The 27,696-nt window shown below is 37.1% G+C and overlaps 1 protein-coding gene across 12 annotated transcripts in view; it reads right to left on the bottom strand.

The window, feature by feature from the left end:
* C2CD2 (C2 calcium dependent domain containing 2) overlaps positions 1-27,696 on the bottom strand; it is a 155,155-nt gene that overhangs the window by 38,016 nt on the left and 89,443 nt on the right. For 6 of the 12 annotated variants that reach the window (XM_072614753.1, XM_072614750.1, XM_072614758.1 and 3 more), the window contains 3 exons: positions 27,198-27,387; positions 26,319-26,432; positions 25,522-25,649 (listed from right to left, as the gene is read on the bottom strand). In XM_072614753.1, coding sequence (XP_072470854.1) covers positions 25,522-25,649; positions 26,319-26,432; positions 27,198-27,387 — 432 coding nt within the window. Of the gene's footprint in view, positions 1-22,246; positions 22,502-25,521; positions 25,650-26,318; positions 26,433-27,197; positions 27,388-27,696 lie in introns of those variants that run through there. The other 6 variants (XM_072614760.1, XM_072614761.1, XM_072614756.1 and 3 more) reach the window with 4 other exon arrangements.

Raw genomic sequence — 27,696 nt, 5'->3', positions numbered from 1 at the left:
TTATATTTTGTGATTCAGAACTGTGCTGGCATATTCATAGTTGCTGTAGGCACTGTGAATATTGCATTGGCACTACACCAGGTCAAGAAGAAAATATTGCAAGCAGCCAGAAAGAAACAATTTGAGTACTGTGAAAACATAATCAGGATAACAAAAGATCTAGCATCTTCTACATTCAAGGATCAAAGGTCTTGGCATATGATATTCCAGAGATGAAAGGAGCTAGGATTAAAACCAAGAATCACCTGCCTAGTAGAATTGAGTATAATACTTCAGGGGAAAAAAAGCGAGGCCTTTCAAGCATTCTTGATGAAAAGATCAGAACTGAATAGAAAATTTGACTTCCAATACAAGAATCAAGAGAAGCATAAAAAGGTAAACAGGAAAGAGAAATCATACTAAAGCGGAACTGTTTAAGTTCCTAAATGGAAAGATAATATTTGTAATGCTTGAGACTTTTCTCATGATTAGGGCAGTTGGAGGAAATATGTATATATAGACAGAGAGCACAGGTTCAGTTGAATATGAAGGGATGGTATCTAAAAATTAAGGGGTGAGAGAGGAATATATTGGGAGAAGGAGAAAGGGAGAAATAGAATGGGGCAAATTATCTCTCACATGAAAGAGGCAAGTAAAAGCTTTTATAATGGAAGAGAGAGGTGGGAGGTGAGAAGGAATGAGTGAAACTCACTCTCATTGGATTTGGTTTAAGGAGGGAATAAAATACAAACTCAATTGGGTATGAAAATCTATCTCACCCTAGAGCAAAGTAGTGGGGGAAGGGTATAAGCAGGGTGCAGAAGGATGATAGAAAGGAGCACAAATTGAAGGAAGGGGTAATTAGAAGCAAACATTTTTGAGGAGGGACAGGATCAAAGGAGAGAATAGAATAAATGGGGGGGACAGGATAGGATAGATGGAAATGTAGTTAGTCTTTCGCAATATGACTGTTATAGAAGTATTTTTCATGACTACACATGTATAACTTATATCCAATTGCTTGTCTTCTCAATGGGAGTGGGTGGGGAGGGAGGAAGGGAGAGAATTTGGAACTCAGAGTTTTAAAAATGAATGTTAAAAATTGTTTTTACTTGCAACCGGGAAATAAGACATACAGGCAATTGGGTATAGAAATCCATCTTGCCCTGTAAGAAAATAGAGGTGAAGGGGATAAGGGAAGGGGGGAAAGGGGTTGTGATAGAAGAAAGGGAAGACTAGGAGAAGGGGTAATCAGAATGTATGCTGTCTTGGAGGGAAGTGAGAGATGGGAGAAAATCTGGAACTCAAAATCTTGTGGATGTGAGTATTGAAAACTTAAATTCATAAATTTTTTTAAAAAAAGAAAGTGAAAGGAAACCAGGAAAGCATAAGATTCAATATGTAGAGGAATAAATGGATAAAATCTCTTAAGACTTTGATATCAAAGTGAAAGATAAGAACAAAACCATAAATTTCTATGCACATTGTTCTTTGTAACCCTTCAAAGACATTTTCCAGTCTTTCTTCTCAACTTCTTGTTCCCTGTACCCAGTACCAAGCCAAGGATCTTGGTAAAACTGTGTTGTGGAGACTATATCCCAATCATAATTTAAATAAACTTGTGCTGAAAAGCTTATGTTAAATAGAAAGCAAAGAAAATATACTACAGGGAGGGAAAAAAAAAACAGCAGACATCTACAGGGCCCCATACTATTCTAGGGCATTCATGGGTCACTCAAAATCTCTAGATCATATAGCTAATCAAAAGTATACATTATTTATATTTTTCATTACAATATTTTATTAATCACATCCATTTTTCATTCTCTCCTCTCTCTCTCCTCTTCCACCCCAATGCAGTCCTGTGTTTTTTACTGGCAAGTAGAAAGAAGACAACCATAGAATTATGATATCACAAATTGTACAGACAATGTAGTATTCTAACAGTAGGTTTAAAAGCAAAACAGGGAAGGGTGTAAAAAGAATGAACACATATTTTAACACATTTTATCACAACAAAAGGAGGGGGAGAGAAATCAGGAAAATGAATCTTACCAAAATTCCCTGAAAAGTGACTGATATTTCTCAACATTTAAATTCTCTGGAAGTCATTTTCTCTAAAAGGTAAGGTCATCTTGGGGTCAGTGAAATGAGATTCAGAGCTAGGAATTAAAGCCAAAAGTTCTTGAACTGGCTGACCATCTATCTCAAGATATATTAACTTGTCTTTTCTTTCTCAGTTTTTATAAACTGCATGGAGTTGAAGCAGGGGTTGAGGGGGAGGGTTTAGGGTGGGAGGATGAATCAGTCTTAGCAGAGCTGACCTACATTGTTCTTCTGATATTTTCCCTGAATGTGATGACATTTAATAAAGCAAAATGGAAAAGACAGAAGCAGTCCACCCATTTCCATCTCTACGATGATAAAGAAAATTTCCATAGCACAGAATCACTTGTTGTTTTGATTTTCCCCTTGTGTTCACAGATAGCTAAGAAGTCAAGAATCCAAACATTCCCATAGCCTAGTGTTTAGTCTTCACTGTGTTTTAGAATTTGCTTTTTAGCTAAAGCTGTTGACATAAAACGTTTAGCTACCTTTTTCAACCTTGAAAAGCTGTATGCTTGCAGTAACAGTCACAAAGCTTTCATTGAATTGATATCTTATACATAAATATATTTCTCCCTTTTTAAAAATCAGTTTTCATTTTATTGAGGGAATGGGGTAGAATTCATTGAGTAATTCGCTAGCATATACATGTCACATGGCAATCCACTATCATTTCAGTGGAACAATTCAGTGAATTGCTGTCAAACCTTATTTCTTTCTAAGGCAAGGCTGTTCTGATTGCCTTAAAATGTTGACTTTGTGTTCTTAAAACTCTTAACCCATCTTTGGTCCTGGAATTTAAATTAAATCAGGTCTAAAAAGCTTAGGAGTGTATATAATTAAAATTAACTCACCCAACATGCTAAATCATTGAATAAGTGTTTGTGTTTTGTTTTGTATTATTTTTTAACTTTGAAGGAGTAATCTTTTGGTCCCCCCATGAGATATATTTACCAGAAGACATGTAAGAAATAAAATTCCATTTGTTAGCTTACTTCTCTTTGAGACAGTCTTACAATAGCCAAAATTTCATTTTGGTTAGGTGGCAGGGAAAGGGATGGACATTAACTAAAATATCTCTATAATGGGCTGATTTGAACTTTTGCTGGGTATCTTGTAGAAGTGTTTTCTTATTCAAAGTTGGGTTGGAATAGGGGACCCCAAAATCTGATGATCTAGGATTCTGTGAACATTTCAAGTCAGTTCCTTCTTTTCTTCTCCAACCATTGGCTTTGCACCTGTTGGCAATATCTTTTTTGCTCTTTAAATAATCATGTTTCTCACAGACAGTAGATGAGAAGAATTGGTATTTGGAACCACACAAAGTTTTGTGGGTTTAAATTCAATTATAATATAATATATTTTATTTTATAATATTTATAACAATTATATAATATATATGTATATATAAAGTTCAAATCAGTTCAACGAGGATTTATTAAGCCCCTACTATGCGCTGGGCACTGAAACTACAAAAACCAAAATGAAGCATCCCTTGCCCTCAAGGAACATTCTCCCATTGCCAGCTCACATGTGGTCTGATCAGACCATACCATTGTAGCTGTGAAGATGGGTGAAGCAAAACCAGGCAAAGAAAAGGTGAGGTCATAGGTCATAGGAAAGTTTAGCCATTCACTAATAAGCAGCAAAAATTGGGGGAACACTATTTCATTGCCAATTTCTATTTATGGTCTGTATACCCAGATTCTCCAACCATAGGCATCACTCTCTACTGCCACATTCTAGCAAGTAAGTAGATTCTTTTGGGTCACAGCCATAGTCTAAAGGAGCCATTTAGTGTAGAGCTGTAGTCCTATGAGAAATTGGGTTTTTAAAGTTATGCACTAATGGAATTTATACATTTGGATTATAAGGCTGGTCATTTCTGGAAACAAATTGCCTCCCCATTTTGAGAGCTCTTTATTACTTGGAATTACTGATGTCATATGTCATTACCAGAACAAAGTTCCCAATGCAGTCACTTAATTTAGCCATATTCCCTAAAACACTGCCCTGTTAGAATATGGCTGCTTGCTTACAAGGCAGCTTCATTCATTCCCTGATACCAGATTCCAGATATCTGATACCTGCTTCCTGGATCTCTGGACCCTCCTGGCTTAGAGTGATTATCAATAGTAACTGTTTCCCTCTCCCTTCCAGCTTGATTTAGTTATTATTTTTCTTTTGCTCATTAAAGGGGCCATTCCCTGACTACTTCTTAAAGAGGTGTATTCACTGAATGGGCGTAACCTCCCTCTAAGTGAGTACCCGAAAAGACCTTAGCCTTAAACGGTCAAGGTCTCCCATTGCATCCTAGGTCATCTCCAGTCGTCCTGATAAATTATCTGGTCACTGGATCCAGATGACTTAGAAAGAGAAAGTGAGGCTGGTAATCTTACACAGCTCTCCCTCACTCAAAAGAAAGTCAAGTCATTTCATCATTTCTCTGATGTCATGATCTTCTTTGAAAACAAAGAACGAACACAACAACAATACAATATTACATACCATCTTCATTGTCTTCTTCAAAGGAGAGAGAATTTTGTGGTGTTTACCAAATAATGGGCTATTGTTAAGTCTAAATTTAAAAAATTAAGTTCCCTTTATGAATATAAAATATATAAAAATATTATATATACATATATAAAGATAGAATATTGAGATAAAATATATAAATATAAAAGATATGATATAAAACATATTTTTATAAGACAAAATATTTTTAGCATTGTCATTTTTTTCCACATGAACTTTCTCTTTGTAATAAATAGCTATCAGATCTAAAATTAATCAAATATTTGAGGTACAAGGAATTATTATGGTGACTAATCTATTACCCTAACAATCAAAAAGGGAATGTGGAATTTTCTGTGTGGTTCTTGTCAAAGTTATCACCACCACCAGGATAAGGATGAAAGGACACTGGAATTAATAAAGTTAAGACAGTGGGAAGATAACCTAAGACAAGTAAGAAATATACAGATGGTATTCTATATGGAAATAGTAAAGTTAGCAATTAGTAAAAATGGGTTTGGCGTGACTATTGGCTAAATAATCTTTGATGATCATTGTAAACAATTCACGTTAACCAAAAGATATATCACGCATACAGGAGAAGGAATACTGGTAAATAGTTTTGTCTTAAAAATGAACTTACTAAATAAAAGGGTATTTAGCCTATGAGTTGTTCTTCTAGCACCATTTACAAGGAAAAGAAATGTAGATTAACAAAAAAGAGTATTGGATTTGGATTGCAGGGATTTAGATTTGCATCCTGACTCTGAAACTTATTAGCTGGGTGACTATGAACAAATAATTTAATCATTATGAACCCCAGTTTCTTGGTTTGTGAAATGGAGATAAGAATCCTTTTACTACATACCTAGAAGTGTTGTGAGGAAAGCATTTTATAAACTTTAAAGTGTTATTATTTATTATTATTAACATAAAATCTAGGGAAGTATTGTAGTATAGTTGAGAAAGAGCTGACTTAAAAGCCAGGAAAACCTTGGTTTAAGTTCTACCACTGACACTTACTGGCTGTGTGACCCTGGGCATATCACTTAATCTCTCAGTACTCTAGACCAACTCTATATGACTATAAATTGCAGAGAAGATATCAATCCGCATTAGTAGAGGGAGATTCCTCATATTAGAGTTCTCTGCGTTAATTAAATCACAGACCTAGTCTCTATGTCTTATAAAGTCAATATATTTGCCCTAAAAATGTAATGAGAAAGATTTGAGGGTCTTGTCAAAGATAAAAAAACATTATACCTACTAAAGTTATCACAAAAAACTAGCTACAACATTTAAAACTGCCAAGATATTTATGTCTAAGGAGGAAAGGCTGAAGGAAGTACTTTTACATTTTCTCAAAACTGCTGTTAAACTCCTTGGCATCTTTTCAAGATCCTGGTCTATCTGAGCATCACCATTTCACTCTTCAAATTTGGCATTTCTCTCCAGTTTCCAAGTATCAAATTCACTTTCTTTTGGGTCTAAAGCAGGCAATATATGTTTTGATAAATTTTCATCAATAAGCTCAGTAGATACAACTTTTTCATAATATGAAGGGAATTTTTATTGATGTGAGCTGTCCAAGGAGGTTGCATAGTTTATCATCAGTGGAGCTTCACTGTCCTGAGATAATGAAATCTACCAGTGAAAAGAAATCATGATCAGTACCTAGGGAGTGAAAGGAAGTCTGCTGTAAGTAGAATTAAAACCAACCACAGTAGCAGAAGAAATAACCTTGCTGAAAACTTGTTTTTGTTGGTGATTTAAAGGTCAGAAAGGTGTCATCTCTTTAAGAAGACAGTAATCAAGAATCTATGATTTGGGTAGTATGACGTTGGCTCTACCAACATATATTGTAACTCTCCATAATTTCTCTTAAGTTGCCAATATTTCCCTTTTATTATAGAGGAAATGTTAAATTAGTAGAAATTATACAAAACAAACAAGGGCACTTTGTATGTTAAAACTCTTGTAAAATAATATTACTTCTGAAGATGTTAAGCATTGAATGTACTATGTCCTTCAACATTACATACTATGTCCTTAAACTTTACATGTATGCCTATATGTATGGGGGGAAGACAAGTAAATAGAATATTATATCATTATTTCAATTACCCATGCCCAAACAAAGTCTGATCATCAGTCTAAAACACCTTAAGAAAGACTCCAATCACCCAGTGGTAACCAGAAATACAATGCTTCAGAAAGGGATTATCAGGCATGTGGGCCCAATGCAAAATTGTAAAGCAAGTGAAATTGATCTTTGATATAATGTCACCTCCTCCTTTTTTTAGGGTCTTGATATTCTTTATGTTTTCCTTTTATTTTGGGGGGGAGGGGATCTGAAATATTTTTTCCCATTTACAAGCAAAAACAATCTTTAATATTTCATTTAAAAAAATTTTTAGTTCCAAATTTCCTCCCTTTCCACCATAAAGAAGGCATATAATTTGATATAGGTTATACATGTGCTGTCATAAAAAATACTTCTATATTAGTCATGTTGTGAAGGAAAACAAAGATAAAAAACACCATCAAAAAATGAAATAAAAAAAAAGTATACTTCAATACGCATTCCAACTATATCATTAGTTCTTCCTCAGGATATCACCTCTCTTTCTGAAACCATCTCATTTCCTGATGGCACCTCTCTTTTATCTTCCCTGTGCCCAAATGTTGTTTTATGGCTATCCAAAGCTCCCCTTCCCTGGCCTGCCTTGCCCAGAAGTGATCTTCCAAAATTATATTCCCTTTAACCAAGACACAGCTAGAGAGAATCAAAATCAGGAGCCTGTAAGAGCTGGTTCCAGCAAACTCCTGAATGATATCTAACCTTTACTGGGCTAACTGCTGCACAGCAGTCTTTCTATTCATCTGTCATTGACTTTCTATCATACTTTTATTTTTCTCACTTTGTAGTTTAGGCCCCAAGGTTAACCAGTTCAGCTTAGAATATCTTTCCCAGGTGGTTTTCTAATATTAGTGCCCTGTTCATCCTTAACGCTGAGCCATCTCTACTTCTATTCCTGATTGATAAATACTACAAGAGAAAAATAAATGATTCTGTTGACTGGATCCACTACACAATCACAATATCCAATAGAGTGCTGGTAAATAGTAAAAAATGGTGGGGGGAAAATGTGGTCATGGTATATTAAGTTTATTCGGCAGAATTAACATTTTCTCCATCATGTTCTTAAATCTAGACAATCAACAAACAATAAATCAAGCCTTGATTTGTAGTGTTTGCTGATTTCTGAGTCATATTCAAAACTCCAGAATTATCTTTAATTTCCCTCTCTCTCATTCTCCTTTTACAATCAGTTGACACATCCTGTCCATTCTTCTTCCACATTTCTTTCATCTATCAGTCAATCAAGGTATTGGGCATTCAGAGACAGAATGGGAGGGCTCTGCCTTGAAGGAGTATACATTCTAATGTGGATAACAACATACACATATACACACTCACACTAAAAATTGTAATGATCAAAATCAGAAGCTATCATTAGGTGATCCCAGCACACTCTTAATGATACCTAACCCTTACTGGACTCATTGCTAAACAGCATTCTTTTTATTCATTTATCACTGACTTTCTATCCTTTTTGCAGCAGTTACTATTCTAAACCAAACTTCCTACTTTGTTAAAAACAAAGAAACCCAAACTTGCAGGCTCTTTCATCTCTCCCACTTCATTCCTCAAATCTCTTTACATCTTAATTTATTCGCTCTTCTTTTGTCCTAGTCTCAAAATGAGGTAGCACTGCTTCTTTTCAAAGCCAGTTCCTCTACTTATAGCTGTGATTAAATTGCTTCCAATCTTTGGGAACTTAGTCATTACCTTCATTCTCTCCCTACATATTGATTCTTTCCCTTTTATCTAGAATATATGTTCAGTTCACCCTCCACTCGATACCCCCACCCCTACAAAAAACAAAAACAAAACCTTTTCTTCTGACCCTGCCACCATCTCTAGCTATTGTACTATTTCTTTCTCTCCTTCCATCACTGCTAAACCATTAGAAATGAAGTCTATACTCAGATTCTACTTCCTCACCACTCCACAGCCCTTTGCATTTTGGCTTCTGACCCCTAAAACTACACATTACTGAGTGTCAACTGCTAAATCTAATGACTATTTCCTAGTTTTCATTGCCCTCAACCTTTCTTTAGCTTTTCATGATGTAGGTTACCCTCTCCTTTCTTGGTTTCTGGGATATCACTCTTAATTCATATGACCACTCCTCTCTTTCCTTTGCTGGTTAAAAATTTCTCTCCTCTCTCCAAGATTCTATCCTGAGCTCTTCTCTCCTCTGGGGTTCTTATCTATTCCAAATGACTCAACTATAATCTATATGTAGAAGACTCCCATATTTCTCTAGCCCTAAACTTTCTCCTCTCTTCTAGTCCTGCATTAATTGTCTGCTGGACCTCCTCAGCTGGATGTCCCACTAATGCTTCAAGCTACCTATATCCAAACCTGAATTTATCATCTTTCCACCAAGAATTTTCCAATTTCTAAACTTCCCTATTTTTGCTTGGTACTTTCATCTTTCCCAGTCAGTCATATTCAGAACTCCAAAATTATCTTTACTTTCTCTCTCTCTCATTCTCCTGTTACAATCAGTTGACACATCCTGTCCATTCTTCTTCCACATTGATGGGCATTCAAAGACAGAATGGGAGGGCTCTACCTTGAAGGAGTATACATTCTAATGTGGGTAACAGCATACACATATATAAACAGAAATAAAACACATGCAAGTAACCTCAAAGAGTAAGGCACTAGTAGTTGGAGACAGCAGAAAAGGCTGACGCAGAAGGTGGTGCTTGAGCTAAGTCTTGAAAGAACCTAGTCATTACAAGCGATGGAGAGTAAGGAAGGAGAAAATATTATTAAAGGGAGTGGAGGGAAGGAAACAATGAGCATTTATAAGCTCTTACTATGTGCCAGACACTGTGCTAACCACTGGAGAAATAAACACATACAAAAATAAAGACAACCCCCCCCACATACACACACCATATTTTAAAGAGATTATATTCTAATAGAGGAAAGAGAATACAGAAAAGAACATTGAAAAGCACGGGGCAAGGGGTGGCATGGAGAAGATGAGATGGTACTCATGATGGAGGATAGTGGTAAAGACCAGAGTTAGAAATAAATTAGGGCAGAGAAAGAAGCATGGCTGGTCTGGTCTCATCCCCAAAATGGAGGACCTCAAAAGGAACCCATGTATTAGAGAAGAGGCCTTGTTCCAGAGTGAGAAAGCAGATAAGTCATGGTGGTGAAGTCTATGGTCATAAACTCTGTTATATGGGGAATGACACAAACTGGGGATGGCTGATACAAAGTCATGGAGATAGCAGATAGAGCATTGAGTGTTAAGAAACAAAAAGGCCAGAAAAACACAGGATGGGGAACCTACAGCCTTGAGGTCACATTTGGGCCTCTAGGTCCTCAAGAGCAGCCCTTTGACTGAATCCAAACTTCACAGAATAAATCCTTTTATTAAGGCCACATGTGACCTCAAGGCTGCAGGTTGCCCACCCCTGGTAGACTGTAAAAGTCATGAAGGGATACTGTGGTTAAGAATGCTGGAAAGCACTTACCTCGTCAGTTATCATGAGGATCAAATAAAATAATGTATGAAAAACACTTTGCAAACCTTGAAGTACTACACAAATGTTCATTAACAGACTGGGTTGGAAAGTTTTACATGCCAAAGTAGTTTAGTATCTTAGAAGTAATAGGGTTATTGTTGAATACTGGAGTGACATGGTAAAACGTTTGTTTTAGGAAAATTGCTGTGGAAGCTATACAGAGAATGTGTTGGAGAACTGGTTAGAGTAACAGATTAGGAAGCCAAAGCATTAGTTCATGTGAGAAGCGATGATGGGCTACACTAAGGTAATGCCTGTAAGAGCAGAGAGAGGGGGGCATAAGCAAAAGATAATATAGAGATAGAAATGGCAAGATTTGTCAATTAAGTGGACATGTGGGATGAATGACAGTCAGAGTAAACCAAGGTTGCAACCTTGGTGTCTGTAAGAATGGGGATAACCTTGCCAGAAACAGGGAAGTTTGGAAGAAAGAGGATCTAGGAGGAAAGATAACAAGGGCTGATTTGGACATGTTGGGTTTGAGATGCCTATGGAAAATTCAGTTCTAAATGTCCAATAGGCAGTGTGATATGCTTCTGGAACTCTGGAGAGGTAAACCATGAACACAGAGATGATAATTGATCCATAGGCATTTATTAAGTACCTACTACGTGCCAGACCCTGTGCTAAATGGTGGGGATACAAAAAGGGGCAAAAAATAGTCTTTGCTAGCAAAGAGCTTACAAACTGATACAAACAAAGTAAGCTACACACAAAATTACAGGAAATAATTTTTTTTTTACAAACTTTATAAAAGTTTATTGGTGCCTTTTTAAAATACCACAGTACACATGTACCCTTTTTCCATTGAAACTTATCTCATAATAAAAACAGTTAAACAACACAATGATGGAACCTGATTGCATATTCAACATTTTACTTCCATAGTTGCATAACCATTTACCAAGAAGAAGGAAAAGAATTTTAGTATTTGTACGCTGAAACCAGGATTGATCATTGCATTCCATCTTTTGGATGCTTTTCAGGTTGTTTTCATTTAAATTATCATAGTCATTTTGTACATTCTTCATTCTTTATTTTATTTTTAATTGCTGTAATAAAACAAGCATTTCCATAACACAGAACAATAAAAAGATGATTGTACATGAAACTGCTTTTCCTTTCAAATATACAACAAAATTCTCACATAAATTTCTATTTTTCCCCTTTTTTCTTCCCTCTCCATGCTTCCCCCTCCTCATTCCCACTCCCAACCTAAAGATGGCTACCATTAGACACAAATAGGTGTATATTCTACACATACTTATATTTATCAGTTCTTTCTCTGGATTCAGATAGTGTCTTTCTTCATATATTCTTCATTTGAGTATTTATAATAGACAAAATAACTTGTTCGCTCAAAGTCTTTCTTAAGACAATATTGCTGTTACTGTATATAATGTTCTCTTGGCTCTGCTCATTTCCCTCTTCATTATTTCATGCAAGTCTTTCCATGTTTTTCTAAGATCATTGAGCTCATCATTTCTTATAGCACACCAGTATTCCATCACAATCATATACCACAGCTTGTTCAGCCATTCCCCAATGGATAGGCATCCCTACAATGTTGAGTTCTTTAACACCATAAAGAGAGTTGCTATAAACATTTTAAAACATGTAGGTTCTTTCCCTCTTTCCCTAATTATCTTTTGAAATAGACCAACTAGTCGTATTGCTGGGCCAAAGGGCATAGATAATTAAATAACTCCTTGGGTGTAATTCCAGATTGCTCTCCAAAATGGTTGGATCATTTCACAATTCCACCAGCAATGAGCTAGTACCCCAATTTCCCCCCATCCTTTCCAACATTTGTCATTCTCCTCTTTCATCATTTTAACTGATCTGGTAAGTATAAAATGATATCTCAAGGTTGTTTTAATCTGCATTTCTCTAATCAATAAATATTTAGAGCATTTTTTATGTCACCATAAATTGTTTTGATTTCTTCACTGGAAAATTGCCTGTTCATATCCTTTGACTACTTATCAATTGGGAAATGACTCATATTCTTATAGATTTGACTAAGTTCTTTATATATTTTAGATATAAGACCTTTATCTGATAAAATTGTCTAGAAAATTTTACCCCCAGTTTTCTGTTTCCTTCTAATCTTAATTTGTTTTATTTGTATAAAACCTTTTTAATTTAATGATATTCATGGAAAATTTCAAAAACTCAACTGAAAGTTAGTTGAAACAACTGATAATGTAGTAGCAGAACATAAAGTAAGTCCATATAAATAATCAGGATTCTATATATTACAAACAAAACTCTGCAAGAAGAGATTATAAAAAATACTTCATTTAAAATAATTCCAGACAGTATAAAATACCTGGGAGTATACCTGCTAAAACAAACCCAGTAACTATATAAACAAAATTTTAAAAAAAACAACTTTTTTTACAGCCAAAATCAAATTTAAATAATTGGAGAGATAAATTGTTCATGAGCAGGCAGAGTCAATATAAAAAAAACAACAATTTTACCCAAACTAATTTATGTATTCAACACCATCCCAATTAAATTACCAAGTTTTTTAATGAATTAGAAAAAATAATAAAAAAATTCATTTGGAAAAATAAAAAGTCAAGAATACCAAAGGAAATGATGAAAGGAGAAAGGAGGTTTAGCAGTACAAGATCTTAAACTGTATTATAATATAGTAATTATCAAAAGTATCTGTTACTGGCTAAGAAATAGATAGATAGATCAATGGAATAGAGTAGACACACAATTTACAACAGAAAGTAAACATAAACAATAACCTTGTATTTGACAAGTGTAAAAACTTAAGATTTTGGGATAAAAATTCACTATTTGATAAATTTTTTTTTTTGAGAAAACTGGAAAGCAACATGGCATAAACTGGATAGGGCCCAATATCTCACATCATTTTCCAAGATAAGGTCAAAATGGATACATGACCTAGATATAAAGAGATTTTACAAGAAAATTAGAAGAACGTGGAACATAATTACTTATCAGACTTATGGATAGGTAAAAAAATTTATGAATAAACAAGAGAAAGAAACCAAAATTAAATGCAAAATGGGTAGCAGAAATAATTAACATAGGAAACATACTGGAATTAAGAGGTATTGGAAAAGACTTTCAGAAGAAGGTAAGATTTTAGTTGAAATTTAAAGGAAGCCAGGGAGGTCAGTAGTTGGACCAGAGGAGGGAGATCATTCTAGGCACTGGGACAGACAGAGAGAATGCCCAAAGTCAAGGGATGGAGTGTTTTGTTTGAACAGCCAGAAAGTCAATGTCACTGGATCAAAGAGTTTGTTAGGGAGTAAGTATAAAAAGACTGGAAAGATAGGAGGGGACTAGGTTACACAGGGCTTTGAATGTCAAACAGAGCATTTAATATTTGCTCCACAGGCAATGAGAAGCCACTGCAACTTACTGATCAGAACTACATTTTAGAAAAATCACTTCAGTGGCTAAATGGAAGGGTTGGAGTGGGGGCAGGCAGATGCACCACCAGGCTACTGCACTAGTCCAGGCATGGACTATAAGGCCACTAGGTAATGCAGTGGGTTGGGCCAGAAGACAGGAAAACTCTCTCAGTTCAAATCTGGCCTCGGATATTTATTAGCTATGTGACCCTGTGCAAGTCACTTAACCCTGTTCACCTCAGTTTCTCATCTGTAAAATGAAATTGCAAACCACTTCAGTATCTTTGCCAAGAAAACCCCAAAGGGATCATGAAGAGTTGGACATGATTGAAATAATACAGAGATTCCCAAAGTGGGTGATACCACCCCAGGGCTGCTGGAATGATGAGGGAGAGGGGATGGTAGTAGTCTCAGATGCACTTGGGGTGCATTGAATAAAAATAAGGGGGTGGTGGAAGCATAAGGAAAAGAGATTTTGAAAAACTCTTTGTTCATTTTATCTGTTGTGTAACAGAGTTAAACTTATAGTGATTACATCATTTTCCAAATAAACACACAAAATGCAAGTAATAACCCATCAATGGTTGAGCTTACTGGTGGGTCTTGACAAAAAAATGTTGGCGGTTGAGTTTGTTGTGCATTGTCAGGAAGTCCGGCACTCATCAGCAGGAATATGTCTATGTAATGCCTTGTTTATAACATGATACTATACAGTTATATAATGCAATATTGCATCATCAGAATTTCAAAATGCAGGGGAAACCCCACAAATTTAAAATAAATTATTAAATTTAAGATTTGTCATTTTTTAATAAATTAATTTGTTTTCAGTCTTCAACAATTACTTCCATAAGTCTTAAATTTTCTCCCTCTCCCTCCTCCTTCCCTCTCTAAGACAACATGCTATCTTATATGGGTTCTACACATACATTCTTATTAAATACATTTTTCATCTTAGTCATGTTGCATAGAAGAATTAAAATAAATGAGAGAAACCACAAAACAAAACAAAACAAGCACAAGAGAAAATAGTCTGCTTCATTCTGTGATCCAATTCTATAGTTCTTTCTCTGGATGTGGGAGTCATTTTATCTTGAGTCCATTGGGAATTTTTTATATCCTTGCATTGCGGTGAAGAGCTAAGTCTGCCAGAAAAATTTCTGGCACACTCTGGTTGTTGTTGTGTACAAAGTTCTCCTGGTTCTGCTCCTTTCACTCAGCATCAGATCATATAAGTCTTTCCAGGCCTCTCTGAAGTCTTCCTGTTCATCATTTCTTATAGTATCCATTACATTCATATACCACAATTTATTCAGCTATTCCCCAATTGATGGACAGTCCTTCAATTTCCAGTTCTTTTTTTTTATTATTAATTTTATTTATTTCTAGTGTTCTACAATCACTACCATATAACTTAGATTTCTTCCCCCTCCCTTCCCCCTACCTCCTCCCTCCCTCCCCAAGACAGCATACAATTTTATATAGGTTCTACACATACCTTCCTATTTAATACATTTTCATGTATTTAACATGAAACAAAGCTCTCTTGGTTCTGCTCCTTTCACTCAGCATCAGTTCATATAAGTCTTTTCAGGCCTCTCTGAAGTCTTCCTGTTTATCATTTCTTATAGCACAATAGTATTCCATTATATTCATATACCATAATTTATTCAGCCATTCCCCAATTGATAGGCATCACCTTGATTTCCAGTTTTTGGCCACCACAAAGAGAGCTGATATAAATATTTTTGTACATGTGGGACCCTTTCCCATTTTTATGTTCTCTTTGAGATACAGTCCTAGAAGCGATATTGCTGGGTCAAAGGGTATGCACATTTTTGTAGCCAAAAGGCACTAAAATCAAGAGGGGTTGGGAAAGGCTTCCTATAGAAGGTGGGATTTTAGTTGAGAACTGAAGGATGCCAGGAGAGTTAGGAGGTAGAGATGAGGAGACAAAACATTCCAGATATGGAGGAAAGTCAGAGAAAATTCCCAGAGCTGAGAGATGGAGTGTCTTGTTCATGGAATAGCAAGGAGGTCAATGTCATTAGATTATAGAGTACATGGCAGGAATAAGGAGGGTGAGAGAGAGTGGTATGAGGCATAAGAATACTGGGAAGGTTGGGAGAGTTAGAAGAAGGGCTTTGTACACTAAAACAGACACTTTTGTATTTGATTCTGGAGGTAAAAGGGAACCATTGGCCTTTACTGAATAGGAGGTGACATGGTTGGAAAATCACTTTAGCATCTGAATGGAGGATTGCCTGGGGAGGCTTCTGGAATGAGAACCATCAGCACAGAGATGATAATTAAATCCATCAGAGCTTGACTAGATCACCAAGTGAAGTAGTATAGAGGAAGAAGATAAGAGAGTCCAGAACAGAGCCCTGTGGAATGCCCAGAGATGGTGAGCATGACCTGGATGAGGAGACAGCAAAAGGAGAAATAGAACAGATTCAGACAAGTAGGAGGAGAACCAGGAGAGAGTAATATCCCAGAAACCCAGAAAAAAGAAAGTATCAAAAAGAAGAGGGTGATAGACAACATTAAAGGCTGCAGAGAGGTCAGGAAGAATAAGGATTGAGAAAAAGTCATTGGACTTGGCAACTAAGAGATCATTAGTAAATTTGGAAAGAGCAGTTTTGGTAGAATGATCAGAAAGGGAAGCCAGATTTTAGGGGCTTAAGAAGAGAACCGGAAGAAAGGAATTAGAGGTATTTATTGTAGACAGCTTTCTCAAAGAATTTAGCCACAAAGAGCAGAAGAAATATATGATGATAGCAGGGAATGAAGGATCAAGTGATTTTTTTTTTTAGGATGGGGGAGACAAGGGCATGTTTTTAGGAAGCAGAGAAAGTAGATAGAGAGTGAAGATAAGTGAGAAGATAAGTGAAGATAAGTGGGAAGGGCTAAGGGACAGACTGTTGGAATAGATGGGATGGAATGGGAATGCTTTTGTAGGTAGAATGGTTTGCCTTGGTCACTTCCTTATTTGAGATAGGGGTGAAGGAGAAAGGAGGAAACAGTGGCAGGAGGCATCTAAGTGATATGAGATGAAGAAGAGAAGAGAAAAAACTTGGCAAATGGTCCCAATTGTTTTCTGGAACATATGGGACAAGGTTCTCAGCTAAGAGTAAGGGGGAGAGGGCACCATGGGAGGTTTGAGGAGAGATGAAAAGGTTTGCAAGCCTGACTGTGGAGAGAGGCATAGTGAATGGATTAGCAATGTGTAGAAGAATTGCCTAGAAGCAGTGAAGGTCCAGTGAAGACTGTATAACAAAAATTTGGAGTGGATCTAGTCAAAATAGTTCCATGATTTTCTCCATTTTTGTTTTTTGGTATGTATGGGAGCAAATAGAGTGATCCAAGGCTAAGGCAGGGAGCGATCAAAAATATGGTAAAAGGGTCAGGAACTCAAAAGACTCAAGGCATAGTGTTGAACTGGTTGATCAAGATGGGGAAAAGAGGCGGGACTGGCTACAGCAGTGGCTAGAGCTAGATAATCTGGGAGAAAACTGAAGGGTACAGGGATCAGAGGTCATTATGTGGACAAAGAATAGGGTTTGATAAGGGAAGGCAGAGGGAGAGTGGAAAGCCAACAGGTTACAATCCGATAAGGGGATTTCAGAGTTCTTGAATATCAAGGTGGTATATCTGTGGGGGATGGCAAGATCAAGTATATTATGCTTTGAGTTTAGCTGAGGTCTTGAGAAATGAATAGGATGAGGAACTGAATGGGTAAGATGTGTGAGGGAATGTCAACATGTATAATAATGTGCCATATCATGAGGGCAGGAGATGGAGAAGAGAGAAAAATTATGAAAAGGAATGAACTCATTGAGGAAGGAAGGGGAGTGTTCTAGGGATCTGTAGAAAACCATCAGGATTTTGACTGGATGGAAGATGTAGGGTGAATGGGTCTCAAAAGATGAGAGGTTACTGAGTAATAGAGGTAGGAAAAGAACCTGGAAGTGGCATATGGAAGCAAGGAATATCCTAACTTCTCTGCCTGCTTTTACCAGTGAGCTGAGAGGAATGAGTGAAAGTACAGTCAGTATTAGAAAGGGTGGTCAGGGGGGCTGCTCTTCTCTCCTTTCCTCTCCCCTAAACTGAGGGTGTTCTGCCCAAAGGAAGACAAATTTTGATGGCTGAAAGCCAAGTGGTTAACTTGGGATTTACTGACTAGATTTCTTTCTCAGAGACCAAGCCTTAAACCCAATTCACTCTGGATCTCATGGATTGGATAACAATAGGTCCCTGCCCAAATAGCTCAGAGTGAATGTAAATAGTGAATAGTAAATAGTAAATAGTTGGCCAACCACCCTGAGGGTCTTCCCCTCCCAATTTGATTTTATCATTATTATTGAAGGGGCCAACTTTTGACTCACTTCTTAAAGAGACCTATTCACTGAATGGGTGTTGCCTCACTCAGAGTGAGAATGTGAAAAGACCTTAGCTTAAAAGGGTTAAGGTTTCCCATTGCATCCTGGGCCATCTCCAGTAGTCCTGATAGATATCTGGCTACTGGATCTAGATGGCTCTGGAGGAGAAAGTGAGGCTGGTGATTTTGTATAACCCTTCTTCACTCAAATCAAACTCAATTGCAAGTCATGTTATCATCTCATTGATGTCACGGTCCTCTTCAAGAACAAAGGATAAACCACACAACCTGTATGAGGGAGAAGCTAGGTCTCAGTGACTGACAGAAAATGGAAGGAGCAGGAAAGGAAATCATTTCAGACAACCGCAAGTTTGCTGCCTATAGAACACATTTCTACAGCTTCAGTGGAAGGGGTAAGGAACATTTGTTGAGATATTAGGGTGAGTGGGTTGAAGTGGATGGGAATAAAGAATTAGGTGGTAGGGGATAGGGAATGGGATCTGGATAATGACACACAGGAGTTCAGAATCACTGGAATGTGTAGGGTATGACCTAGTGTGAGTATGTTAATCATTAAATGGGAAGATCTTTCCCCTTCCCAGAGAAGACTGGTAATTAGCAGGAGACAGTACAGCAGGAGATGAAAGTCAAACACATTTAGCAGGAGATGGAAATTCTGATCCCCAGTGACTTTTTTCTTCCTCCTCCCTCAGGGGATGTGCAGCAGGAGATGGAAGATGCAGAGTCAGATGGAAGATTGATTCTCCTCTTAGCACCAGAGCAATAAGAAGCAGAAGAGGGAAATGGAAATCAAGCTTGAAATCTTGCCCTAAGCCTCATACCCCTTTTCTTTTCCTCTGGAACCTACTATGTGTCAAGACACTGTGCTAAGTGCTAGGAAAACAAAGAGAAGTGAAAGACAACCCCTGCTCAAGGAATGCACAGTCTAAGTGAGAGAGGAGGACAATATGCAAACAACTGTACAAATAAGTTATATACAGGATAAATTGGAGATAATCAACAGAGGGAAAGCACTAGAATTTTGAGGGAGATCAAAAAAGCTGAGATCTTAGAAGATGAAATTTTAACTAGGATTTGAAGGAAGCCAGGGAAGTCAGGAAATGGAGATGAGGAAGGAGAGCATGTCACACATGTCATACATGAAAATGCCCTGAAATGGGAGATGGAATTTCTTGAACATGAAGGAGACCATTGTCACTGAATTGAAGAGAGTGTGTGGGGTGTAAGAAGACTGGAAAAAAATAAAGGGGCCAAATTATGAAGGTCTTTGAATGCCAAACAAGATTTTATATTTGACCCTGAAGGGAATAGGAAGTCATTGAAGTTTATTGAGAAGGGAGTTAACATGGTCAGAACTGTGCTCTAGGAAGAACACTTTTAATAGCTGAGTGACGGATGGACTGGAGTGGAAGAAATTTGTGTCAAGGAAACCAGCCAGTAGACTATTATGATGGTCCAGGCATGCGGTGATGAGAGCCTGAGCCAGGGTGGCTGCAGTGGAGAGGAGAGGAGAGAATATATGTAAGAGGCATAATGAAGGTCAAATTGACAGGCTTAGCAAAAGACTGGATGTGATGGGGAAGGATGGAGAGAGAGACTAGGTAGTCTGTGACTAGGGGACTGGGAAAATGGTGACATCCTCAATAGCAATAAGAAAGTTAAGAAGGGAAGGCTTAGGGGGGAAGATGAGTTCAGTTCTGGACATGTTGAGTTTAAGATGCCTGTTGGATATCCAGTACAAGATGTGCAACAGGCAGTTGGAAGCCTAAGTACCGATTTTAGAAGAGAAGTAAAGGCTGGGTAAGTAGATTTTAAAATCATTGGTGTACAGATAATAAATGAATTCTTGGGAATGGATGACATTGCCAAGTGAAATAGTACAGAGGGGAAAAGAAGGGAGGGCCCAGGACAGAGCCATGTGGGACACCCATTTTTAGTGGGAATGACCTAAATGAAGATCCAGCAAAGGAGACCGAGGAGGAGTAATCAGATAGGTAGGAGGAGAACAAAGAGAGAGTACTGTCCTGAGAACCTAGAATGAAGAAAATATCCAGAAGAGGAGTATCAACAGTCTCAAATGCTGCAGACAGAAGGGGCGGGTCCTTTGGGAGGGAAGGGGAAAGAGGAGGGGAAGGGAAGGGAGGGGAAGGGAGAGAAGAGGAGGAGAGGTAGGAGAGAAGGTCTGAAATAGCTGCTATAGGTAGTGGGATAGAGAATCAATTTAGGAAAAGTAAAAAAGAATGCCTTGCTACTCTATGGTCCCAGTTGAGATCATAATTTATACTGGAACTAGTTAGAATGATTGTGTAACTTCTTCTAATTCTGTTCAATAGCACCTGAGTTAAAGTAGAAGAGGCAGGTTGTGGGGAATAACATAGGATTGGGGTTTGGCAAGGCATGAATAGTGATAGAAAAAGGATTTAAGATTAGAGAACTGTGCATATTTGAATTAGTTTATTAAGGGAGTTTCATTAAGACTGGGAAGGAAGGAGAATGTGGCTAGAGCAGGGAGGGTCAAATGGAAAATTACTGAGGATTTGGAAGCTGAGAAGAATAGGTCTAAGAAGACTAAAGGATAAGGAGAAAAGGAATGATAGGAGATTATAGTCAGAATAAAGCAATTTTAGCATTCTTGATCATGGAAATCACATGCTGTGGATGATGGAAAGATCAAAGATGAGCTGATCCCTTGGTGTAGCAGAGGTTGAGAGAAGTAGGTCATGAAAGTTGAATAGACAAAAGAATTTAGAGGGAGTGGTGTTTGAGAAAACATATTTTGAATTCTTTTAGTATAAAGGTAGGAGTTGGAAGGTAGAGGTGAGGAAGAGGGAGAAATTGTCAGGCACTGAACTCATTGAAAAAGAGGAAGAAAGCACCAGGGGCCAGTAGACAGCCCCCAAGATTTGGACTGGAATGATAACTTTACAAAGAGTGACCTACAAAAGAGAAGAGTCAGTCAGGAGGATGGTAGCAAAGGGTCTGTAAGTGGTGAAAAGAAACATAATAGTAACATCAGGCTAGGTTGATTTTTCCTTAAAAGGGAAGTGAAAATGAACAAGATCCACAGATTAGACATTTTCTCTTGTTTCCATAAAGTAAAAACAAAAACAAAACAAAACAAACCCCAACAACCACACCCTAAAACAAGAATCATGAGGAAGAGATAGCATAAATACAGGTGATTCTATAGGACAAATAAGAAGTCCTTAGGAATTAATACTGGAAAATGTTCATTCTTAAGGCTCTCACTCAGCAGTACCCCACAAATTTCCATTTTCCAACAGAGCACATGAAACCATTCACAGTGTGATGCCTAAGACTCAAAGATAGACAGATTCCTCTCCTACTGCAGAGATTCTGCTGGCAGGGCACATGCTATCATGTCAAAAACAAGTAGCAGACACCCTGCCAAATCACACTGAGAGAGGAGTGGGGACAGAATCAGTCTTCTCTATGTGCTAGCCCCTGGGAATGTCAAAGCTTCTGAAATTCTGCCCAGAATACCTAAACCCCACTCCCTCAGACTTACAAAAGCATAAGAAGCTAAGTCAGCCCAGCGAGAGAAGGAAGAGAAAAGATAGGGTTAAGCCTTTATATGGTGTGCCTGACACCATGCTAAGCACTTTCTACAAATATTATCTTATCTGATCCTCACAACAACCTTGTAAATTCGGTGATATCATTTTACAGAAGAGAAAACGGATGTGAGATGAGTCACACAGCTAGGAAGTGTCTGAGGCTGCATTTGAACTTCCTAACTCAAGGTCCAGGACTCCAACCACTAAGCCACCAACTGGCAGAAGGAAAGAAGCAGAGCCAGGGCAGGAACAGGAGCAGGGGAATAGCATGAGTCAGCATCGTTCACCAGTCCACTTGGCTTCTTCTGCAGTTGACACACGTGTGTAACAATAATAGCTAAAGTTTTAATCTTCCATTCCTTTTCAATACTAGAACTACAGGGGACTCATGGGCCGTTGGATGCTGTGATGATGCTGCAGCATCTCCTTAGAGCTATCCTTTCCTCTCCCCTCATGCATTTGGACTTGCAGGGAGGGGTAGTGGCTACTACTTCACGTTCTAAGGAGAACCCTGTAGATGGCTACTATTACAAGCATAGCTCACAAGGCCCCAGCAGAGTATTTCCCATTGATAGTCAACAACTAGACAATTAGCATTTGAAATTAGGCATTTATTAAAATGTCATAGTAAAAACAATTGGTACAAAACATTCTCCCCAAAAGCCTGGGGCATATTTTCTTACAATATGCACAATTTCCTTGAGAAGAATGGATTCTGAGGACAGAGGTAGTGAGGCACACATGTAGAATGCATATGTAGCAAAGGGTAACTGACAGCTATGTGATCCAGAAATCCCTTCTCTCTTGTAGAGTCTTCACACATCGTTGCTTGGCTGAGAGAGAATCTAAAAGAAGTTTATCACTTAAGTTTCTTTAGCTGATAAGAGCACTGACAAAAGAAATGGTGCTATGATGCTTAAGTTTCTGACACTGAGACAGTTTTGCTAAGAAATCTTGATGATCATGGTAAACACGAGTTAGCAGAGAGCTGGATCACAAGATCATAGGCACAGAGCTAGAAGGGACATTAGAACCCAGTGAATCCAACTTTTCATTGTAAATATAGTGAGGAAACAGGTTCAGAGCAGTTAAGTGACTTCTTTAGGGTTAATGGAAAGCTACTTCATATTTAACTATGTAGACTAAGCAACTTACTCACTTAAAAATTAGCTCCAGAAATAGAAAGGGACCCTATAAAAATAATCTACCACAATACTTATGGTCCACAAGAGAATTAGTTGGACTTTCTGAGGAGCAAGAAAGGACTGAAGAGTATTTACCTCTGAAGATTCTAAGCAAAAGAGACAAATGACCAGTTATTCAGTGATGGTTTAAACCAGGAACAAACACTCTGATGAAAGAAAACTCAGTATACTGTGATCTCACAATCTGTCCAAATAGGTGAAGGATACTGAGATCTATTTAAACCTATTTAAATCTAATAGATTTAAATTAAATTAAAATTTAAAATCTATTAGATCTATTTAAATCTATTTTAACCAAAATAACCCATCATAGATGTTATAAAGGAAATTAGAAAAGTGGTCACACATGTAGTCAGATAACAACACTAATGTAAGATGTGCCTTACATATAACTGCACTGTTCACTGATACATATACCAATTACACCTTATCAGTGTACCATAAATACATTTGGCAGCTACATGTAATTTTGTTCTTTATCTATCTGCATAGGCTATACTGTTTATGTACATTGTGTTCTTATATAAAATTACTGATATTATAACGCTCAGTTATGCTTATGTAATTATATAATTAAAATTGTATACTGTTGGGACATGTATATAATAAGATATGCATATAATTGACACTGACAAGATGCCCAGAATTTGGTACTGTGGGCATATGTGCCCAAATGCATCCCAGTTGATTTGTAAGCATCAACAAATGTTTAACTGTTTAAGGGATGAATTGTAAGGGTAGAGGGGAAAGGAAGAGAACACAAATTTATTCATTTGTGGCAGGTCTTGTGCTAAGTGCTTTTATATCTCAGTTGATCCTAAAAAAAAATCTGGGAAGTAGGTGCTATTATTATTCTATTTTTAAATGAGAAAACTGAGTCAGAAAGAAGTTAAGTGACTTGTCCAGGGTCACACAGCTAGTAAGTGTCTAAGGCTGGATTTGAATTCAGATCTTCCTGACTCCAGGCCAAGAACTCTATCCACTGAACCATCTGACTGCAGTAAAGGAGCTGATCTTTGAAAGTCACAGAAAGGGGATCAATAAGGTAAAACGTTAGAGTTTTGCCACTTATTTGATATGTTTGTGAAATTCAAACAGCTCCTTTCAGTGAATTAGAAATGGAGCAACTCAAAGGGATAAAGAGATAGATCTGGAGCCCAAGGGGACCTTTAAAAGACAGCCTAGGCAGAAGTAGGAGTAGAAAAGGAATGCAGCTACTGAGGACAAGTGTAGAAAACTGAGAAATGAAGGGGAGAAAATGAGAAGTGGTATGGAAATGGGAGAATGTAAGCAATGAAGGAAGGAACTGTCACTGCTAGAACTATGGGACTGAGGCTATTCAGAACATCAGACATCATGAATGCAGGGATAGTTTCAGGGGTGCTGTATGAGGAATACAAAGCATTCTAACATCCTGTCCCTCTTTACCCCTCTGTGGTGATCAGTGAATCAAGAGGTATGACAGAAGGTACAACCAGTAATAGAAAAGATAGAAGGGTGGCCAAGGATGAAGGGACATCTGAGAGAAACCAGCTCCATGAGAGTTAGAGATCTAAAATAAAAGGAAGTTTGTCCTTTATGGTATAGGAGTGCCAGAGAGCATAGCAGAAGGGGTAGGCAGATCTGGATTGACAGGGGTAGGGTTTCGGTACAGCTGAACGAAAGAACATGCAACAGGAATTTCAGTTGGGAATAATTTACTCTTAAACAACTGAGGATTTAGGATCCCTTTGATTGGGAAAGGAAGAGAGGATGGGAGTCTGCTAAACGCTGGGGAATGTGTCCAGACCCAGCATCATTAGACAGGAGCAGCTATCACAGGTATGTGGAATGTAGGTAAGTAGAAGGTAAGTAGAACTTTCTAGGTCTTGACATGGTCACTGTGTTGTTTCACCTACATTATCACCAACAGTTCATTCCCTCATCAGCTGGACTATTGGCTCACCCTTCCATAATCCATACTTCATACAACTACCAAATGATTTTCTCATTGAACAAATCTGATCATATCATCTTCATGCTCCGAAGTGATCAGTAGTTTCCTATTGATTCTAGGAAAAAAAAAACAACCTTTCCAACCTGGCATTTGAGAACCATCACAGTCTCACTATAATCTGCCTTTCTTCACCTTACACTTCCTTCATGGACTCTGTGTTTTAGCCAAAGTGGACTGCTAGCCATACCTGTGTCTGACATGTCCTCTCTTGCCTACACGTATCTACCACAGGTCATTCATCTCCATGCCTGGAATGGCCTTTTCCATCTTTTGTCTTTCAAAATCCAGGCTCTCCTAACATTGCTAGAGCAAATTGTCTAACCAAGTCTTATCTCTTTCACTCCCTATACTTATACTGTGAAATATTCTATCTACCCCACTGTCTCAGTCAAATCTAAACACCTTGAGGGGAGAGACTAGATAATTTTTATTTTCATCTAGTGCCTAAAACATAAGGGCTTAATAAATGTTTGGTGAACTGAAATGAATTCTATCATAAAAGCTAAGTCAATCTAATTGTCATTATAATTTATAATTTAGTACAATGTATATAAAAGCAATAATAGTCATGGGGATGTTAACAGAATGCAAAGCATATATATGTATGGCAAAAGGACAAATATAACACACATAACAATAAATATAGATGTCTTTATAATTTTACCTTGGACTCTCCTTCTATGATAAGAGTACTCATCTTCTTTGGTGACTTGAATTTCAACTTTGAAGAATGACTTAGTTGTTGAATGGCAGCTTCTGCAACTGGATCAGAATCATTCAACCCCGATAATTCTAGATAGGATAAGAGAGTGTTAGTTTCATCAGGATCCTGAATCTTTTGGAATTTGGTTCATTTGAAAGCATAATGAAAGTTCCCATAGTAATGTTAAAGTGAAAGTACTTATTTCCCCTTATAAGAGATATTAAAACATTTCCATGGTAAGATACAGAATTGTCATAAATAAAATTTACAATGGTTAAATTTGCTAATAACATCAAATGAAAAATATATATAGTAATACTTTTAAAAACTTCTGATCTTATCAACAACACCAAAAACTAGTCATTAACATGGTTCTTTAACAACACTTGAATGAATAATAAATCTATCATATAACACATATGGGTATAGCAGATACTCTATATAAGAGATTGCAATCCATCCACTTTTTTCCCATCTTTTGTGATACTTTAAAGAGCCATATGGTATTTGAAAAAAAAAGATACTAATGCCATTTTGGTCATGTTTCCAACTTCAGTTCTAGCTTTCCACATCTGAGCCAAGTACAAGCCAACTACCAAGCCTATCTTTTTCATCCAACTAGACTAATTCCCTTATTCTGTATCACAAATCCCCATCTCCACCCCTACTCTCAATATGCTATTACTTAGTAGGGAAGAACAGTTGGATAAGGAAAAAAATCAACCAAAGTCATGAGAAAAGAAACTGAGAGACATTACCTGTGTTTGAAGAGGAGAAAGCACTGTGGCAAGAAATTGCTTGGACCAAGATATCCTTTTCAATGACTTTGACTTTGATAGGATTTTTCACAGAAAGATCTGCTAAGAAAATATCTACATTATAAATGACAAGCAAATGAATATTCCAATCAGCAGTTACACTTACCTAAAGTTGTCTGCTAATGTCAATTAAAAATTTATACAACTGATGAAGGCAAAGATTTGACCTCAAGAACTTCTTAATGTTATATCTTTATAAATGATTACTTTTGTTTACTCTCAATTTGACCACAGTAAAAAAAGTGGGGATGGTAAAAACCTAATATATTAAAAAATTAAACAATGGTTTGAAGCGTTTTAATTACACCTAGAATTCTTTGTTTATATTTAAGATTCTTGTACAATATAGGATGTTCTTTCTGACATCCTTAATTCTTCCACATAGATTTCTGCTATATATTCAAGTAAGAAATATTAGAGTCAATAAAATTGAGAATAACCATGTTTTAAGGATTACTGGTTGGGTTTGGAAATACCCACCATGCCCAAGTATAGATGTATACTACTGGCCCAGGTTTTCCTTACATGAAAGAAATTGATTTAATAGATTAATTTAACAGATTAAATTTCACTTGTTAAATTTTTCTTATACCTCCTTATACCCTCTCTCATCTCACACTATGCCTTGCCTATGGATCAGCATTGGAATAGACTTGTGTTTCATTAGTGTAGTATTTCTAGCCCTAATTCTGGTGAAGAAACTTCCTTTAAAAAAGCAAAAAATGAAGGAGGTAGGATCAGAACCTAGGTCTTAGAAGAAATATTGAAATGATAACTTCAAAACTTGAGAGAGGAGGTACAGATTTTAATTTTTCTCACCAGAATTCAATGCAGGAAATCTACCCACATCCAGTCCAGGATTTGTTTTCATGGAAGTTGTAGAAGTGACCATTAGGGCACCACTAGTATTCCCAGAGGGCATCACAGTTTGGTCTTTTTCTATCTTTGCAGAAGGAACAGGAGGAGGAATTTTCCACGATTTTGGTTCATTTGGTTCTATGTAAAAGAACTAGAAAAGAAATGTTTAAGTTTTCCCACTCTTCTAAATAAAATAAATGATGATTAAATACTAAAATCCTTAAGTACCACTGAAGTAATGACCATTTTTTTTCCATTTAAGAACTATTGAAAACTTTTTTTGTGGTGACAATAGTCAAATAGAGAAGATAAGAAACAGAAAAGGACATATTAAGGGGTTGAGCTTAGGGTAAATGGAAACCATTGAGCTGAAAAAGGTTTCTCCCCTGGAGGATATAGCAAAACCCAAAGAGAGAAAAATACCTAAAATTAAAATTTTAAAACACATGAAAAGGTGATT

Source organism: Notamacropus eugenii, chromosome 5, assembly GCF_028372415.1.
Source record: "Notamacropus eugenii isolate mMacEug1 chromosome 5, mMacEug1.pri_v2, whole genome shotgun sequence".
Taxonomy (NCBI): domain Eukaryota; kingdom Metazoa; phylum Chordata; class Mammalia; order Diprotodontia; family Macropodidae; genus Notamacropus; species Notamacropus eugenii.
Note: the sequence above shows the minus strand (reverse complement) of the source record. Positions and strands in the feature narration are given on the sequence as shown.